At 35.2% G+C, this 21,291-nt stretch overlaps 1 protein-coding gene across 3 annotated transcripts in view; it reads right to left on the reverse strand.

The window, feature by feature from the left end:
- Asx (Additional sex combs) overlaps nucleotides 1-21,291 on the reverse strand; it is a 68,077-nt gene that overhangs the window by 17,846 nt on the left and 28,940 nt on the right. For all 3 annotated transcript variants that reach the window (XM_069818332.1, XM_069818323.1, XM_069818341.1), the window contains 4 exons: nucleotides 18,537-18,687; nucleotides 17,498-17,846; nucleotides 14,782-16,176; nucleotides 9,948-10,330 (listed from right to left, as the gene is read on the reverse strand). In XM_069818332.1, coding sequence (XP_069674433.1) covers nucleotides 9,948-10,330; nucleotides 14,782-16,176; nucleotides 17,498-17,846; nucleotides 18,537-18,687 — 2,278 coding nt within the window. The remainder of the gene's footprint in view (nucleotides 1-9,947; nucleotides 10,331-14,781; nucleotides 16,177-17,497; nucleotides 17,847-18,536; nucleotides 18,688-21,291) is intronic.

Raw genomic sequence — 21,291 nt, forward strand, 5'->3', positions numbered from 1 at the left:
ATCAGCATTACTGTCGTATACAAATGCAGAAGTAAATATTATAGAGCTAAAAATTATACAAAATGTCGAGAAAGCATTTTACAGAAAAGAAAGAAGTGAGCTAAGATAACTAGTTACGAAATATGGAGATATCGTCGAAAGTAAACAAAATTGATAATTGTTCACTCCAAAAGAAGAAATTGACATGGAACAAAATTGCAGTTGAGTTTAATGCAAACTCCGGAAATATTCCTGTAAGTAAATCATTTTAATTTATTTTTCAGTTTTTTTATGCTAAACAAAGTGGAAGTGATATAATTACTCAAATTTTAACAGCTTATTCATTGGGTAGAATACAAACAAAAATGCAAATTACACTTTGTTGGGAAGTGAATACTTTTCGAAAAAAAAAAAATGCCGCTTAAATCTACCTGAAATGCTGCTGTATCATAAAATCTCAAAGCAACCAGTACTTTCAGCAGTGGCGAAATCGGTAAACCTCATGGTTGTATTGTGAATTTAAATGAGAGACACCAGAATATTCACAACAGTGTTCTTGTCGAAACGGTATCTACTCTTAAACTGTTGATCATTATACATCTCTAAAGGGTTTTCCATATCTCTGATATATCTTTTGCTTGCCGAAACTCATTTTCATTTTAATTATAGAACTCAATAAATTACATTAAATCATAATCATCATCTATTGTATACCGAATCAGCTGATCACAATGCATATGAGGAAACACTTGAGTAAGCCGACAAGCTACCTTATTTGAATAAGTGTTCACTTCAGTGGGATTTATGAATTGGAAATTATTATAAGCAACTCCTTAAGTGTTTCCTTACGATAAGTGTTGACTATGAATTCGGGACCCTTAATATCACATTCTACTACAAATCCAAGTTCAATCTAGCTGAGATGCACCAGTCTAAAAAAAAAAAATCATCAAATCTAATCATGTGCAGCAAAGGTGGACTTACCAACTGTTCATTTTGCTATTATACAACTTTTTCCAGTTGCCTTAAATGACCATTCCTGCTGTACAGTATATTTTGGAAATAATCTTACAATTACAAAAAGTCATTTTTATCGAAAACTACGGAATTTTTGACAAAATAATATACGGACATGTTCATTATCTTCCTGAGAGAACATCCTCTATTCCTGTATAGAATCCACTGTAACATACTGCATGTACACACGGAAGTGTATGTATGCATAACTATAGGTAGACACACTAATCATTCAATCATGAGGAAATGTAAACAAGGAAACGATTATGTCTTGTTTGTGTTAATGATACAGTCTGATCTTTAAGTCACTCCACAGTACTGAAATAAGTGAGAACCCATTACATACGAGGAATGTAGTGGTAATTCTGGCTCTATATTAGCATTCAGTGCAAACAACCATTCACGAATGATGATAAAACCCTGTTGATGTTGTGACAGTGGCAAAATGGTTGAACGGATTTAGAAAAAAAACAATAAAAAAGAGAGAATACCAAATAATAATAATAATAATAATAATAATAATAATAATAATAATAATAATAATAATAAATGAACTGACCCATTCAAAAAAGATGTTGAAAATGTTTCCCATTCTGCTGAAGTCATAAATCTACACATTTTATTTTATTATCAAATACAGTAGAACCTCTATTATCCATGGTAATGAAAGGGGTTGACTGAACGGTTAATCGAAAAAATCGGATAATCCGTACCATAAAAGATTTTCATAAATGAAGTGCATAATGTAGGCCTATAGTTTCGCAATTTCCTCCGTGGTTTTATGTTTAACATGCTAGTTAGTGGATCAGAAGTTCACTGATTTAAGTCTGGTTATCAATGACGGGTTTTAAGGACTAAGGGAACTCCTTGTGATGGTTATCTGCCGAAAGATAGGAGTAGAGGCCTCGTGTTGTAGATTTACACACTTATACTTTATACAATTTACCTTTTTTTTATTAAATCGCGCACAGTTGTAACGCCAATCTCGTATTCTGATTCGATATGAGATAAAGTTTCTGCTTTTCCAAATCTCTCAATTATTTGCTCTTTTTTATACTTAGCACAACACGTTTTCTTTCGACACGCATGGAAGATATTTTGTATATGTTATACAGAACGTCCACACCAACAATCAAATGAGGACTGAATTGTACACGGGTTTAGCGATTGTGTGGCACTTCTTGGGGTCATTTTCTTGAAAGCAGGTAGTGATTATTTTACAAGTTGGGAAAAACACCCCCTCTAACAAGTAATTGTATAGGACTTCATATTTTGTCCTGTAAAAGAGAGAGAGAGAAACAGTCAGATAATCCGCCAATCGGTTAATAGGGTGACGGATAATTGGGGTTCTACTGTACTTCAATTAAAGTCTCTTTTGTCCCTGAATTTGTGTAATTTCTTATTGCCAATTTCAGGTCACCAATTATTGTTTTAGGGGTGCCTTGATATATTGTCGATCCCAAAAGAAATAAGCGAATAGACTCAGATCAGGGGATCTTATACTCTCTCCAAAAATGTGTCTTAAATTCTTTGATGCATGGCATGTATAAGCTGAAGCATTATCTTGCTGAAAAACCCAATTAGCAGCACTTCTTTGTTTAACTGCCCAATAAAAAGAAACAGATTATCGGAACAGTAAACTTCAGAACTGATGGTTACATAAATACAAAACTGATCCAATAATTCGGGATCAAGATATAGCACACAACACGCCTATTTTCTCTGGATGCAGTTCACTTCCTTCCACTGTGTGCGAGTTTTCAGATTTTGACCAAAAAAAAATTTAAAGAATTAAACATGATATCACCTGAAGAAAAAATTCAAAACTTACAAAAATAATTCAGTTCTAGTTCGCTATGGTAAATGATGACATAACCCAACAGGTGAAACCAGGCTTCATCCTATAAAATGTTCTTTCCAACACTTCAAGGCCATGGTACCAAATCATTCTCTGAAACCACTTGCAATAATGAATATGCTTCTCGTGGTCAGCAGATTTCAATTCAAGCATCACTATCGCTTCGTAAGGATATTAAGTTTTTGTTTCACTGCATTATGTACCATAGTATACAAACTATTTCTCTGTTGAGCAAATTTCTTCAATGATTTTGTTGAATTTTTAAGCATCCTATCAGAGTTATCTAAAAGCTTTTCTTCTGTTAACACAGGAGGTCTACCATTCATTGCAGCATCATGTGCACAACAGGTCTCACAGGATTTATTTATCAAATCATAATTTGGAGTTTGGAAACTGCTCTACAATTTGTCATTTAACTTTCTCTGTATATTTCCCACCTTCTTTAAAAACATTTCTATCATAAACATGTTCAACTTCGTCACAACACATTTGCACAAAGGAAGGGACAGTCCACACTAACCATTATCTGCAAGCCTTATTACTAGATCAGTAAAAATATGAAATTTCATATTCTAAACTATGAAGAAGTGGGAACAAGAATCTATATGTTTTAGGCAATGGTAAATCTAAGTCAAATGAAAAAAAAAATATTATACTTCGTAATATTTCGACAAAGTCTTTATACTTTACGAGAATTTTCATATTTGTTTCATGTTTTTACATTTTAAAATATTGACAGTTTACAAATATTTTCATGCTCGACCATGCCGAAATGTAGTAATTATACACCTGATAGTAGTCCTTTAATGCATCTCATTAAAGTACACCTATTCATTATAGTTCAGTTGTTCAGCCAATGAGAAATCACCGTTGTAGCATTATAAAAGCGTAAGTATTGATTATTCTCGGATATGCAATCGAAAGACAACTAGCAAAACGTCACGGAGGCTGGAAATCCAATACTGCTGCAGAAGGTTATGTTCTGTTACTATAATAATTAGCGTTAATTGTAAATAATATTCAAAAAAATTAAATTTGTCATCTCGTTTTTCAATTCTAAATCAATTTCCAGGTTATATCAAGATTAATCTTCATGTTATTCTCTAGATTATATCAAGGTCAATGACATTCGTTCCTCGGAAAAAATCAATACTATCATGTCTGCGCACATCTCACAATTTAGGTCAGTTCCGCTCCTCACTTACATAACCATAACATGAATACTTATGAATAATTTCAAGTTAGAAATATGGTCGAGCATAAAAAGTCGTATGAAACTTGCCTATAATGGTAATTAAGACGCTCGTATGAAAATTATGAAACTCGCTTGCGCTCGTTTCATAAACAAGCATACTCGCGTCTTAATTACTACCATTATAGGCTCGTTGCATAATGTACTATCACTTGACTGTAACAGAATAATCCATAGGGTTATGTTTTCAGCCTTCACCTTCAGTACAGAAAGTACACATTACAATTTGATTAATGTGCTTACATTATAATATATTTTATGTAGTGTTGGGGATAATCGAATGATTATTCGATAGTAGGATTAAATCTTTTAAATGTATGAATGAATTCATTCGAATGGATTGTTCCATAAATGCAATATGTTGTGTGGTTCTGGCTCAGATGGCATTTAGCAGTGAAGGTATTAAGGGCGATCTAACCTTAATCCAAGCTTATTTCAACACAATACCAAAGACGATTGAAAAGTTGGAAGCCAACAATTTGATCCTTATGTCAGCAATTCAGAAGGTGAAAGATTTAAGAAAAATTGTTGTAAATTTCCAGGATCCAAAGGCAGAATAGTGTCAGAAAATTTGAGTCTGTGCTGAACAAACAATACTGAGCGAAGTGAACGAATTTTTCAAAGTAAGACTCTCTCTCTGCTTATTACAATGGGGGCGGTTAGGAAGGTATGAACTTCCTTGTTCTTGACAATGTCTAAAGAAAATTATCAACAGCTCCGCTGTTATACTGACCGCTATACTATCTGCTGTACTGTGGAGCAACTAAAAAATCATAGCATATTTCTTCATTATAGCAACATATCAAATAACGAAAATAACATAACATACAGTATATATTCTTTCTGAGCAATCTCATGCCATTTAACTTCCTTGTGGCAGTGCAGTTTATGAAGAAATATCACAATGCAGAAGAAAACTGTAATAAAATTACATTTCCTCCATACACTTAAAATGTACACAATGAAGTATTAGTAAGAGAAGCATTTTATTACCTGTAAGGATAAATTTTTGGCACTATAAAGCCAGGGCAGTGGACACCACGCAAAGATTCTGTAAGTCTGAGATTTCAGGGCTGTTTAATTAACTCCGCCCCCTTTATGTTGATAAGGTACTGTAATGGACCCACTGGGGCTGAGGTGCTCGAACTGATCTAACCCTGTTCTAGACATTCCATTTCATTCTACAGTGTCGTTTTTAAGTTAAGCCTGCAAGCAGGATATGTACCAGCAATGAGTGTTGCTCTGCTCATGGAACATGCCTCATACCTTTCAGTAATCAAACACATCTATATTGTGCTTGTAAAGAAATTCAGCACATTGTTGAATGGCATGTATCCTTAAGTTCTGATAAACCTTATTTTTACTTTCTCACTAGAGAAAGAAAGTACTGTGATGCTGCATAGAACATCCATTCGTCTCTCTGTTCGTCTGTATTGAGTAATTTCCCTTGACTTACTGGACGAAATTTTGTTCATATTCATTATCTACTAGACAATTTATTTCGGAATGATACACACGAAATAAAATAATGTTTAATAAAATATGACAGGTTATTATTTGAAATCAAAAACATAAAATGGTAATGAACTCGAAATTAGTTAAATTAACTTTTTCTTTAGTTTTGTTTCTTGGATAAAATGAAAAAAATAATAAGTATGTTCCCACACCTTTATGTTTGAGAGAAATTAATTATTACAGGCAGAATTATTATACTTTTCGTTGCAAATCTTGTCGGAGTCCAATTAGTTTCTACTCTTAGTGAAGATCATCTCGTTGTTATAGGATTAGCTTCCCTTGTTATATACACATTAATTTGTTATGTGTGAGTGAAACAAAGTGAAGCCTAATATATTTTAAAATTCATATCACGTCTAAGTGTCAATTTTCGTAAACAGAAAAATAATATTAGAAATGATTATAATACACATATATTTATTTTATGAAATTTGTGAAAAATTAATTACATACAGTACAGCTATTCAAGCTGTAAAATTTACAAATACAGCAATAAGTCTTAATTTTGAAACTAAAGAGACTGACTGCCCTTTGTATGCAATCCAGAAAACAAAGTTAGACTTTTTGAGTACTGATACATATTAAAATATGAATTCAAGTAGGCCTATGTATTTTTATTAAAATACTAAAATTAAAAAAAAAATGAATTGGAATAGCATATGCAAAATGATGAAGAAAGTTGTTGAGAAATGCTAAATGAGAAAGTATTTATCAGCTTCGTGACTCGATTCTTTTAATTAATCAGATAAGAAACCAGAAATGTCAATGTGTATTAACAAAAGAGAAGTCAAATGAAATTATAATCATTCTAGTTTGAAAAACGGCTCACAATCGGTTGTTGAGTGTGATCATGTTGAGAAAATGATACGAGTTATGGTGCATTTACATTGGTGTAATGCTATTGGCAACATTGTAGTCATTAGCATTTAATTTAGTTCAGGCTCAAGGTAGTGCGATTTGTTTTGTACAGTCCATTTCTTGATTACTGCTTATATTCCAATATGAAATGAAATCGAGATAGTATAATTACTTTAATAGATTTGTTTGTAGAGAAATCAGCCAGTTTTATGGGATGTTAAATGTGAGAACTATAAAATATAAAGAAGTAGCAAAATGCATGGCAAGATTTTTCAGACACGTTAAATTTGGAAAGAACTGAGGTAGAAAAAATTAAGGATTCAATGGTTTTACTGAACTCAAAATGGACAATGACATCTAGCTGAAGGACACTAAAAATTTCTACATTTTCCACAGCTGCAAGGAACTCATATTCCTCTCTTAGCATTCTGAACTCAACTAAATTTTGAGAAGAATGTTGATTTGTTGCAGAAAAAAGTTGTCAACATAAGTTTTGTCAATATTCATAAGACTTGTTGCTAACTTATGTTGCCAGGAATGATATGCTGTGGTGTAAATACACCTTTAGAAATAAAATTATTTGTGCGTTGCATAATACTTGAGTAGTTAGAGGCAATAAGAATATTTCACTGGAAACTTCTTGATATTGTCTCTTCCAATAGGACTATGATATACTGAATTGAAAAAAGAAAGAACAAACAGTAGTACAGGTTAATTTTACATACGAAAACAAAAATGATACAAGAGAAAAGAAATTAGATGACTCTGAAAATCCTTTTCCTGTCCTCACATCATGTAATTTGTATCCACATGGAAATTTAAGGGACAAAGTATATAATAGTTATTTACGATACTAATGTAACGTTTCATTTTACAGTGCTAGTTTGATAACCAGTCAAGTATTGTAATATGAGATTACGACATGTGTATCTTAAAAAGTTTTATCTGCTTTGATAAAAAAAATTAATATAAAATTCAATATTGTCTAAATGTAAAACTTTTATGGCTGTCTATATACATTTGCTTTTGTATCTGATCGATTCATGTACAGGGCCTTGTATGAAGAATGTTATTATTGCCGGTATTGTTACAGTGACTAGTCAAAATAAATATTACAAATATGAGTGTTAATGATATTGAATTAGCAGCAAATGCTGTTATTGATTTATTAATTCCAACAAAATCATGGCAGAGGTATGAAGAAGAATACAAGAAGTTTGAACAGTGGTGTAAGGTAGTGGTGTAAAAAAAGTAGACAATATTTCTGAAAAGGTTATGCTGGCATATTTTTCAATCAAAAATTGAAAAGGAGAAATCAAGTTCCCTATGGACTTATTACAGTAGCGTGCAAATTAATCCGAACACGACATATTTTTACATTTTCTGTCATTGTTGGCCTCACAGCTGCTCATACCGCTTTAATTGACATCTGTAGTACGTGTAATTCCATTGTTGAAGGTCTGTCGTCATTTTTTTATGTGACATTTTGCCTGTCGTTTTGTACTTATAAGCATTTCAGTTGTGTTGAAGACTTAATACTGCAATCCTGTGTACATTCTGTCATCTTCACAAATGGATACAACTCCACGAAAACAGTCTAAAATTGTAACATTAGCAGAGTATTCTTCTATGACACAGAGGCAAATTGCTGCAGAATGTCACATCGGTTTGGCTACTGTTAATTCGATCATAAAACGATACAGGGAGACTGGATCCATCACACCCCAGAAAAAAGGAAACTGTGGCCGGAAAAAGTAGACTTCACCTGCAGATGATTGTTTAATTGTCAGGAAAAGTAAATTAAATCCTAGACTAACTGCTGTCCACTTAACCCACAAGTTAATGGCTACCACTGGGGCGATTAATCACGTCACAACAGTGCGGCGTAGGCTTTTGGAAGCTGGACGAAGGGCTCGTAAGCCTATTAAGAAGCAACTGCTAACCCCTGTTATGTGCAAAAAACGCTTAATGTGGGCAAAATTACATCAACACTGGACAGTGAATGACTGGAAGAATGTACTTTTTTCCGATGACTCTCATTTCGAGGTCCACGGCCACCGTGTTTCTTACATATGGAAAGGATCCGAAAAAGTAACAGCAGCTCATCTCCAACAAGCACCCAAATACCCCCCTAAAGTAATGTTTTGGGGTTGTTTTACACATGAAGGGCCTGGAGCATTAATACCTATCAAGGGAATGATGAATTCTGACAAATATATTCACTTATTGGAAACCAGAATCGTACCCCAGCTGCAAAAATCATTTCCGGATGGCCGAGGTGTGTTCCAACAAGACCTGGCACCATGCCATACGTCTCGAAAAACTACAGAATTCTTTAACAAGAAGAATATTCAGGTACTCCCCTGGCCAGGCAACTCACCCGACATCAATCCATTGAGAACTTGTGGTCAATTTGCAAAAGAAGAATGCAAGAAATGGATTGTTCTACAAAGGAGAAGATGATTTCTGCCCTCATTGGTGTATGGTTTCGCGATGAAGAATATTTGTGGGAAATTAGTGGAATCCATGCCAAATCGTCTCAGAGCTGTTATTAGGAACAAGGGAGGCCACATAGATTACTGAGGTATGTCTTAGATCCTTTTTTTATCCCGTTTGAGTGTTTTTGCATAAGTAATTACGTTGTTCGGATTAATTTGCACGCTACTGAATTCTATGCTGCGGTGTACAAACTCGATGAAGAAAAACGTGGACATCAGTGTTGTAAAGTTCACTTTATGACACTCAGTGCAGTAAAGTTGGTCATTAGAATACTCGTTTCAATGTTGTTATGTTTCACTTTACATTATCAAAGCAGATAAATACAATTATCACACTTAAGAATTGAAAGACAATATTAGAACAGAAATTTCTCTCATAAGCTCCCAAGAATCTCTTAATGTTAACTCGAACTTTTTAAGAATGTGTCAATTTTATCAAGATACAAGCTGAAACAGAACATTTTCAGCAGCTGCTATGATATGAGTAAGTATTGCTGTAATGCATTAATTAAAATTCAACCTCTCCTGTTTTCCTATTGAGAGAGTTATGTCACATGTTTCTGTGGGCAGTGTGATAGTCATTGCCAGTACACAGCCTGTTTGCAAGCAGTTGCATAGCTTCAAAATGTCACTGTAATGTATTCTAAGCTGGAAAATCGGAAGTAAGGTTCCAAACTGCAATACACATTAGTAAGGCTGCAACTTCTTTCATTTAATGAGTTGATTGCAGGCCCAATGGGTGATGCAAGCAGCCCAAAAAGCACCCATCCCCCTCCCCCAATTCAATTTTAAATCCCTTTCAAGTTACAGAATATCCTTAAAACATTCTTAGGAAATATTTTGACATTATAAAATATTATTTATTTTCTTTAAGCCTAATAATGACCTTGGGAACCTTACTTTCTGACTTTCCTTTGCATTCTATTCTACACTATTCACTTAAATAAATAAAAATAAAAGAATTAATGACCTGGGAGGAGTCCCTTGGCTTTGCTTTGGTCTGGCTCTTTGGCAGCTGCGTGGGGAGGGCCCGCACAGGGGTGTTGCTGCTGAGGGCCAAGTAGGGCACGGCACTAGAACTGGCTACTGCAGCAGTCTTGGTTAGGCTCGAACTCACAACATTGCTGCTGGTTGGAGCATTCAGGCAACTACTCAACTGTGTGTGATTGATGAGGTTTGGTGTTGAAACTGCAGAGGGCAAGCAGACTATGGTGGTGGGGGGAATGACTGTGGCAACGTTCGCCTTCGAGACAGTTGGAGGTGCAGAAGAGGCAGCTGTGTTGTGCTGAGAGCCGCCCACTGTGCTCGTCACCAGACTGTCTGCACTCGTCATGGCCTCGGGAGTCAGAGTCACTGCAGCAACAAGATTTAAACACAATGAGTCAGGTGCATTACGAGAGTCGGCTAAGGCTCTAAATCTGTACAAAGGATATGGAAACAGCTGAGATGGCAAAGGCCATAAATTTAAAGTTTCTACCTGGGGCCCATTGCATGAAGCTAAAATTACTATACATCTTGATTACACAACTTTTAACACTGTATCACTTCGGGAAATGTATGATAAGAACTTTCTTGTGTTAAATTTTAACGTACCTTGTTAACATGTTTCGACCTATTTTGGGTCATCTTCAGAACTGGTCGTTGTTGGTCTTGGCGCCTCTTGTTTCCTGTGAGGGTGCGTTCGTAGTGTAGAGTCAAAGAGTGTATGCGTTTTGAAATTGAGTTGTGTGTTGAGAATATCATTGGGGTGTGTTTTCGTGTGTCTGTATATTTCATATTGTTCTAGTGTATTGAGTTTCTGGCTTTTTGGTTGGATGTGCAATATTTCCATGTCTGTGTTGATGTCTCTGTAGGTGTGGTTGGCATTTGTAATGTGTTCTGCATATGTGAAGGTGTTTTGTAATTTCGTTATGGCTGTGATGTGTTCTTTGTAACGTGTTTGAAATGATCTGCCTGTCTGTCCTATGTAGAAGTTGTTGCAGGTGTTACATTTGAGTTTGTATACGCCTGAGTGGTTGTATTTGTTTGTTTGTGTTGTTTGTGTGTTGAGATGTATTTGTAGAGTGTTATTTGTGCTGTATGCGATGTTGTAGTTTAATTTCTTGAATGAGGTTGCAATTTTATGTTTTTGTTTTCGTATGTTAGTGTGATGTATTTTTTGTGTTCTTGTGTTTGTGTTGTATTCTTCTGTTTTTTGTGGTTTTGTTTTGCCTTACGTATTATGTTGTCTATTTAACACAAGAAAGTTCTTATCATACATATTCCTAAAATTACTACCTTTACTAGCGACAAATTAGTATTAAAAAAAAAAAAAAAAGTAATTTCTATTGCATAAAACTGTACTAAAGTATTTGTCACAACAAATGATAAGCACTAGTAGAGGAAATGCAAAACGTGCTTGCCCATTTCACTGATACGCAGAGAACAATATTTGTTCTGCCATGCTCATTATGGGGCTACTGTGAATCACCTAATGCTGATTACACGGCGCATTCGAAAGTGTGATCTTGAATTGTACATATCGAGCAGCGTACTATGCAGAGTAATAGCAGCCAGCATATGTATTAATATTTTTAACATATTTTACATAGTTAAAAGTGTGTTTATTGGATAATTAAGGACACTTAACAATGGCATCCGTTCTGTTCTAAATGAGGAAATGCTAAAACAATACAAAGTCAAACTAGAGAAGTTATTTATAACATTTATAAATTCATGAAAAACGAAAAAAACGAAACAGGCCTTGCTCGAAACATAATGGGATATTCACCATGCTCCAACTGTCTTTTATCGCAAGGAAAGACCTGGTACTCAATTTGTTAGGAGGCTGAGTGAACCTCAGGGCCACCCTGGAATTCTGTCGTATGAAATTATTCTTGTTATTTGATACCGATATTGTTCAACATATAATTTTATGCAACTAACACTGGTTTAGCACTAAACTTCTCTAATATATTGACATAATTTAATGTCATTCCGAACTAGAGAACATAGTTCGACAGACCTCATTGTCGCTACTTTTTATACATTTCCATGGCTGTGGTTTCTAGTTAGGAATTATATTAAATGTTGTCATGTTATTATACTGTATATTAGAGAAGATTAGTATTAAACTGATGTTAGTTGCATAAAATTATGTCGAATAATACCAGTATTGAAGCACAAGAATGATCTCATACAACAGATTAAAATAAATCGACCATTTTACTCTGGTTATTGAAATATGTACATAAAATACATACACAGTAAAGTGTTTACTACAGTGTCACATATCAATTATTGTATGATTATATATTTACTTTTTATTTATTTCTTATTTAACTTTGTTTTCATATGCAAAAATTCCTTCTTCTGCATTTTCAACAGTTTATGTTATTGACTACTCTGCGACAAGGTTTACATTACAATACATTACATATGTTGTGATAAATCTGACTTGAAACATTGTCACAATCCTGAGCCCAGCCAGAAAACAGTTCACTGAGAACTATCGAGAGTGAGCTACACGAAGCAGAGACGAGTCCATCCAAGTCTCTGCAGCTTTCTGTGGCAAGCTCTTCTTGCACTTCCTCTATTTGCTATAAGATTCATTTGTTTACCAACGAATTGTTGCATAGAATTTGTCATTTGTAAAATATTTACAATCACGAAGACTTTTTTACCAATCTATTGTCCTTGGTAAACTTTCTTAAAAAGTGTAGAAATAACATTTTTAATGTAGTGGCAGTGAAGAATAAGTCATACATAGGCAGAGAAGAACATTTAGGCCAAGGATACATACTGATTTCCGAGAATTCCAGTTAAAAGATGGACATCGCATGTCAAGAATTAAATTTGACACATTGTTTGCTACTGCAGACCTTATTTACATCCTGCAACACGGAGGATTTTGTCTATAACCAAGAAGAGGCTATTTTAATAGTAATCAGTGTATTTTTTTTAATAATTTAAAAATTAGTAATATTATTAATTTGAAAGATAATATGCAAATACACACTATAGCTCTCTTCCTAAACTTCGGTCAAATTGTGTCTTATTTATATTTCCAATCCTTATTTGGTGGTACCAGACCAATTGACTAAACATGAAGTTCTTTCCATTTATTTTATTTTACTTCGTCAAATTGGAAGGAAAATGTTGAATATTTTGAGTACATCATAGACGGCTGTCTTTCTTATTTCGTAATTAAATTAATGTAAAACTAAATAATACTTACAAAGGACTTTCGTATTATAAACACAACTTTCTTCGCAACATTTTAAAATAGAATTTGTCGATATGGCTGCCATTCAGTCATCAAATATGCCAGTCAGGATAAATCAGTAAAATTGTGTTATGCAACAGAAATTACTAAGAGGGCTGTCCTTCCTTAAGGAGTTTCAAGAATAATTTAAAAAGTTGTGTATCAAGTGCAAATTAAAATTAAGGTGACATTTAACATTTAATTTTTTAAGGTGACATGTATTTATTTAGCCTGACAAGTTACTTTCTTGGTTTGAACTGAAAATTATTTAAAAATAGCGTGTAAGAGGGTATTAGACTATAAATTTTTAGTTTAAAAGTAGTTCTGTTTATAAGTACAGTATGCATAAGGGTGTAATTATTTGACTTATTTGAACTGTTGTATCAGTGAAGCAAGGTGAGTCAGTGGAGTTATGGTTTTACAGTGCAGTGAATAGTTCCGATCAGTGATCATTTATAGCGTCAATGAAATGTGTTCTATAGTGTCAGTGAAATGTGTTATAGTGTCAGTGAAATGCGTCATAGTGCCACTACAGTGAGTGAGATGAGAATAAAGTGAAAGACTATTGAAACTTATGTAGGGCCTATACATAATTATGTAGGTTATAATGTAAAATTAGGTATTTTAATTATGTTTTATTATTATTGTGTTAAATTATATTGTGTATTCTTATTATATTGTGTATAAAATTGTATTGTGTATTGTGTAATTGTATTGTGTATTGTAAATTTATTGTGTATTGCTTATCTTTTTTTTTTGTATTGTTTATATTGTGTATACCACTGCCACCGGGTGCTTGCCCACTTGCAGTGTAAATAAATACATACATACATGTCATTTGTCATCCATTTATTGGTAAATTGTCATCACTTACCACTAGTATTTTTTTATTCAATAGGTCCCAAGTAAAGAAAGATTTTCGGTATAATGTCTAGCAGAAAAAATTAGTAGGCTATCCAGTTAAAATTCTTCTGAAGTTTCTTACATTGTTGCAACTCTTTCCTACTTTAGCTAACACTTCTACGAATTGGCTGAAATTTATATTAGGCCTATACAGAGTGAGACAAACCTAAGTTACACACTCAATGAAGTGACTCTTCTGTTAGGAAGTTACTACTAGATGTTAACTCAACAACGACATAAAATAAACTAAAAAAGAAAGAGCAGTTAGAATTTGAACAGCAATGGACTATAAACAATAAGACAAAAATAAGAAAGCAAACTGATTTTAATTACTTACCCAATTGGTATGTCAATATTGTTAACACATAGGATGTATTTGTAAATTATTTAAACAATTAATAATGAACATAAAAAAATTATTCAGTGATTTTTATCACAAAATAATTTAAATCACCAATTTACATCATAAAAATCAAATTGATAAAATCATGATTTAAATCATTGCATCCTGTTTCTCTCCCATCATTATTTCTTAACTTTCTGGAGAGCAATGAGAACACAGCACTTCCACCACACTTCCCCATTTCAAGTTATGGAACTTCTAAAGTAATCTTAATTAAATTTGCATAAAGCTAAGAACAAGTTGTTAAATTCTTACCTTCTAGTTCAAGTTTGACAGCCTGACTGGTTGAGTATTCTGGATACTGAGCTTGTGCTGATTTCATAGTTGACGACGTGCCGTCTCCTGTGTCATCCAGTGCAGCTGCCACAATTGCGGAGTCCATTTTCATTGCGTATGGCCAATCCATAGACAAAGCATCATCTGGAGCCACAGGGAACGTGCCTTCTTCTAACCTAACCTCGAGTTCTTCCTGCATGGGAATAACTTCCACTTCTTCAACTGCCTCTCCTTCCTCTACTACCGCAAGTGTCACTGGGACTGCAACAGGGACAGGCACAGGTACCGGCACAGCTTCCAACGCCACGATTGGAACTTCTGCCAACAATTTTTCAGTGGAGTCCACCACATCCCAACAGCATTCTTCTGCTTCAACCGCTGCAATTAAGGCAGCCGCTTGGACCTCTTCATTATCTTCCTCCTCATCTGCTTTTGAATCCTCATGGTCTGACATAGATCCTACTTCGGTGGATACTTCTACAGCAGTCTTTGTCTCACAGTCTTTGGAATTACCGTTGTCTTGAACTGCACACTCTCCTTTGAGAACAAATCCAGTTGAATCCAAAATCGCACTCTCATGAATAACATCATGTTCAGGCACAGCATTTGGTTCGTATGTCATGTTATCTGAATCACTAACAACCGCCATTTCTTGTACCATACTCGAGTCATGGTCTGCCTCATCCCTATCTTTCCATTCCTCACTATCAGTCCTATTTTCTGCGTTAACATCACTTCTCTCAGACACATCGACATCATTAACAACAGGCCTCACATCTGAAACAGTATGTGATTCAATAGTCTGAACCTCGTCATCATCGTCGTCAGTATTGTCCATGGTTTTATTTTCACTTTCACTGAATTCTCTGTTCGATTCACAGTTCACATCTATAACTTCTGACTTGTCATGTTCATTACTGAAATAAGTTTTACCTGTTTCGCTGCCATTTTCTTCGTCCTTCACTGACGCATCGGAGCTACTCTCCACAAGTTTCATCTCGCACTCCGCAGACTCAGACACTTCTGCGTCCACTTTATATTCGTCATTAACTTCACTTTTCACAAGTTCGGTCCACACGTCACTGTCTTCATTCTTAACACTTAAATCAGGAGCTGCTGGTTCGGACTCTTCTCTCAACTCAGTGTCCTCGACACTAGCCTCCTGCACCATTGTTTCAGTCTCTGTAATATCAGCTGCTTCATCCTTCACTGCTTCTTCTGTTGCTGCTTCTCCTGCTGCTGCTGTTTCTTCTTCTTCTGCTGCTGCTGCTGCTGTTACTTCTGTTTCAGCATTATCTTCTAAGACACACTCGTCGACATTCATATCACGAGAAGTGGCATCAGTTCCAGCATCAGTTTCTTCCAGATTTTCAGCTGCGAAGAAAAATAAAATATAGTGAATTTAAATATTATAATGTAATAAGCAGCAATGGCAATTCTGAGGGCTGAGACTATATTTTTATTAGACACGAAATTTTTATTTAAAGTAAGGGCACAGTCTAGTATATACAGTCACAAAGCTCAATACGTAGTAAATATGCAAACATTAGGTAGTTGCTCACCACTAGGATCGCTAATATCGCCTCATTACAGGCAATGCAAAATAGTACAGTCACAGTCTATTGTTTCTAGCACCCTCAAAACTCAAGCTTCGTGACTGTATATAGTAGACTGTGGTAAAGGTATGAAATATATAAATATGTAATATTAAGATGCCACAGTGGTCTAGTGGCTAAAGCATTAGACTTATAATCTTGTGGACCCGGGTTCGATCCCCGATGTACCCAGGATTTATAAGTTGTGTTGGGCTAGCCCATGATCTAGGTAACACAGGAATTTTCTCTGAGAGTTCTGGTTCCCCTCTGGCATCCCAACAAATCTCCATTATCATTTCATTGCACGTGTAGCAAAGACCAGCCTCTTGGCACACCTGGACAATGACTCTGTCAGTAAATTGGTCTACACAACTGGCTTCATATGGATGTATGATGTATGTTCAAATATATGGCAATTAAGAAAGCTTGTCCAATGACACATTTAATGAAACAGTGCAGTATATATGAAAAGGGCTGTTGTTTCGGGTGAATGACAGGTGTAGAACAGAAATGCCAAACACTTGTCGACATAATCACAGGTACGTTCAAGCAACTTTAATAACATAAAGATGATTAAGGATAGCTTCTAGAAGAAATTTAGCCCAAGAATTTGAAATCAAGATCTCCCAAAAGCAAGTCCAGTATCATCATGTATTATCACAGTAATAAATTAATGTCGTCGTCATCGTCATTATCATCCCATCGTCATCGTCGTCACCGTCATCATCAATCAGTTCAAGGTTAGGACTTAGTGATTCACTGCAGTCTCTATGGTTTCATGCCATTTTTTATCACTTCCAACAGATTATCATCCAAAAAGGCGATAACCTAAGACTGATTTTGGTCATCTGCTCTCTAACATTGTTTTTACATGGCCCTTCCAGTTACCTCCGTACTACTCCACCAGATAGTGAAGCTTTATTTGTAGATTACTTTCTGGCCTTTATGAGTTTTGTATGTTGATATGAGCGAGAAATGTATTTTAAAATGTGTAAAATTCACACAAAATAGTTATTTATGCAACAAGTGGATAATCTTGATGATTATGGCATAAAGATTATCCACGTCTTAGGCCTAATTTAAGTAAAATATATAAATACCTGCAGGACTGGGAAGAGGGCGCAGTTTCTTATGCACTTCTTTCTCCTCTCCATTCTCGTCAGTCTGTTCAGCCGGCCTCTTCTCGGCTGGAGTAGGCGTCTCTTCTGCGGTGCTATCAGCCTCCTCCCTAACCCGATAGCTAGTAATGGCTCTAGTCACAGCCCCTACAGTTCGCAGTCTCCTGGTAAGAGAAGGCACTATCTTGCTGTGTCGCCCACTTGCAGACGTAGATGGTCGTAGCTTGATAGTCGTCTTCAGCGACGGTCGAGCAGGACTTGACAGGAGCAATGGAGTTGTATCAGTTGCAGGCTCGTGCTTCTCACCCCATATTGGCTCGAAGTGTTTCAACTAAGAAAAAAATTTAAATATAAAATTAATCAAGCAGAAAAATATGTGGCAAATATATGCAAGTACTTGGCTATAATAAGAAATTTCATGAGTTATCTTTTCTTTTAATTATTTACAGAACTCACGAAATCTGCACCTTGTGATCAACATACAGGTAATACATATTACCAGATCTTCTAGAAGCAACACATATTATACTACGTATGTCTAATTGTTGACCAAATGTATAATATCCAGAAATCTGTGGAACCATAATTACTTAAGGCATTTGCAACATCAAGATATCAATAAGGTATTTATTTTCACACTGTTTTTAATGTTACACAACAGCGATTTAGCTGACAGTGGTAACTGCAAGTCAATTGTAGTAAATACAAATGGCGACAAAATTTAATATGAAATAGAACCCTGCAGCTTTACCTACCGCTCAAAGAAAGCTGTACTTCAAAAATATTTCATTAGGATCCACTGTCAGTGATACTAGGATTCAAAGTAAAGCATGATAAATGGTAGATCACTTGACACAACACATTACATTGCTAAAAATGAACTTCTAAGTGTTGAAAGAATCTAAGTAAATAATTCAGTGCTGACAATAACTAAGGTCTCTAAAAATTACATTCACAACTCAAAATTCTGATCTAAGGGAAGGAAATGACACAATAAACATTTAAGAAATTGGAAACAAACCTTCCAAGGATCTAAACGACTCATCTCCTTCTCAGCTTCTGCCTTCAATTTCTGCTGGTTTTCTGGCGTAAATTCTCCTTCAGCCAGTCTTTCACGCCACTCCAAACACGCTCTAGCAAAGAACTCGTTGTTGAGGCCCGAAGTACTTAACCTATTTTAAGAAATTCCACAGAATAATACATCATCTAGAGAAAAATTAAGCTAATTACTTTCAGCTCGACAAAATGTCAAATGCATATATAAATATAACTTGTAAAATTTATAACATTCAAGTAAGAAAGTACAACACTTAATGCTTTTGTTTCATCACTAATATATACATAAATATCATCAAAATAGGCCAAAGTTGAGACTAGATACGATGTCTAAGATTTTTGGTTAGTAAAGCAGCTATGGAACAGATTTTCCTAAAATACAAGGAAGAGTAAGTTACATTTTTAACGAGGTGCCTAAAGCAACCACTGATGGATGGCAGTATTATCGATGTGTGCACAAGCAAAACAAAGAAGCAGTAGCTGCAAGATGGCAGCACCTCTGCATGAGTGTTCCATTGACCACTTGAATCGAGCAATGATGCATGCTTTGCCTCAGGAAATTCCATCTACCAAAATTTAATATTCATAAAATCGCTATTAATAGACAAACGTCCCAATCCGATTTGGAGGCATCTGAAGATTTCAAAAAAATTAGACTAGTGGAATTTTTCCTACGGTAATGAGGCTCATCACCTGCTGTGACTATCCAGACTGGCAAACATCCCATTCACCCTGCCTCCTAAGACCAAGTCGCTGATCTGTTGCACATTTGCCTCTGTGACAATCTCCACTAGCTGACCGACTCGATGTTCAAAATTTGTCCGCTCTTCAGAGAACTTTTGCATCCAATTGTAGACAGCATGACATGACAGGCAATGATCACTATATTATATAGGCAGTAATTCTCTTTCAACTCATATCCTTTGCTGCCAGACCTTTTCCCCAGAAAAATCGCCCATCAGAATGATGCTCAACAATGTGACACTAATACAGAGGTGCCACTAACTTGTAACTGCTGCTTCTTTGTTTCGCTGGAGCACACATCAATCACCTAGACACCTGGATAATTCTGCCATCTAGTAGGGCTTCGATTAAAACATTAATCACACAAGTGAAAAAAAAAACCACACGCACGCACACACCTCCGATTTGAAACTTATTGATTAATCTGTGCACTTCAGTTTTTCTTGTTATCAAATTTCACCACTGCTCTCTTATGTCATACCATTTCATCAGCTCTGAATAGTCTTACCATTAGTAAGGGGCGATAAATAAAACCGGCAATTACCAACTCAATATATTTCACATAATATACAAAAATCTAATCCTGAATGTTAAGTTATTATCAGGTCCTAGCAATTCCCAGGCACCAGATCACCTTGGTAATGAGAAAATTGAATCTAGCACCTAAATACTGATGAAATTCCATTCTGATATTAGTGCAATATAATTATTTATTTATATCTTTCAACGTTACCATTACTAATAATGAATATCAACACAATAAAAATGGAGCTTCAATCACTCGTTTATTAGGAGAACAATTTGGGATATGACAAATGCAGAATCATAATACCACGAGTTCTGTCAGGAAATTTGAAACTATCGAAGTGTATATGAACACCAAGAGCAACAAGGCCATGTTCAGGAAAGGTTGTCAAATTACGGGAATCACTGTTGTGCAGTCTGCAAAAATCTAGTAGACATCTCTCACAAGGACTAGATATCAGTGACATAAGAATTCATAGATTGTTGAAACAGATTAATATCCAGTTAATGTTTACTTTAAGCAGAATGGAGCACCACATTATGCTTTGCACGTTGGATTTGAATTTGGAAGGGAAGTGGATAGGATGAATGACAATCACAATTATTACAGAACTTAACATCCATGGATTTCTTTTTTGTGGGGTGTCCTTAAAAGTCTTATGTAGTGACGAAAGTCTTAGTTCTACCATCAGAAGTTTCTACAGACATCACTGCATGTTGTTACTTAGAGACACTGAGTGCTTCCAAACTCTATTAACAAACTTTAAGGGGATGTTCGGAGAATGAATCTGGATTTTTTGTTTCTAATTTATTGGAAAAACACACATGCTGAGTCATATGAAAGTTCAATAAGACAACCCAATTTTTAGGATCCATTTAAGTACCATGAGGCATAAGGTATATGAATTATAGGATATATTCAAAATGTTATCCATATGTTATGAACATCACAATGAAGTGTCAAAGATCACACCATAGACTGATGTACTCACTCTAGCAATCCAGGAGTAGTGCACACCTCATCACAGGAGGCAATAACACAAGCAACAAGATCTAATCCATATTTTTTTTTTTAATTAAGTTAGTTATTTTAACGATGTTGAACAACAATGAAGTGTGCACCTCAACACCAGCAGCAATAATACAAGAAACAAAATCTAATTCAACATTTTTTTAAGTTAGTAACTTTAATGACATTAATCAACTACTTGATCATTAGGGTCGATGAAACTGGCGATTGCAAGACAGTATTTGGTGAGGTGAAACCGAGAATTTATCATGTTATGCGACATTTGCTTTGAAATTGAAAAAAAACCTCGGAAAAAATCAAACCAGATATCAGCCAAGTGGGAATCAAACCTATGCATGAATACAGCTCTGAATCAGCAGGTACATGACTACCACCTGAGCTATGCTGGTATGGCCCTAATTGAGGACCATTTTTGCAAAAC

The sequence above is a fragment of the Periplaneta americana genome, chromosome 1, assembly GCF_040183065.1.
Source record: "Periplaneta americana isolate PAMFEO1 chromosome 1, P.americana_PAMFEO1_priV1, whole genome shotgun sequence".
Classification (NCBI taxonomy): Eukaryota; Metazoa; Arthropoda; class Insecta; order Blattodea; family Blattidae; genus Periplaneta; species Periplaneta americana.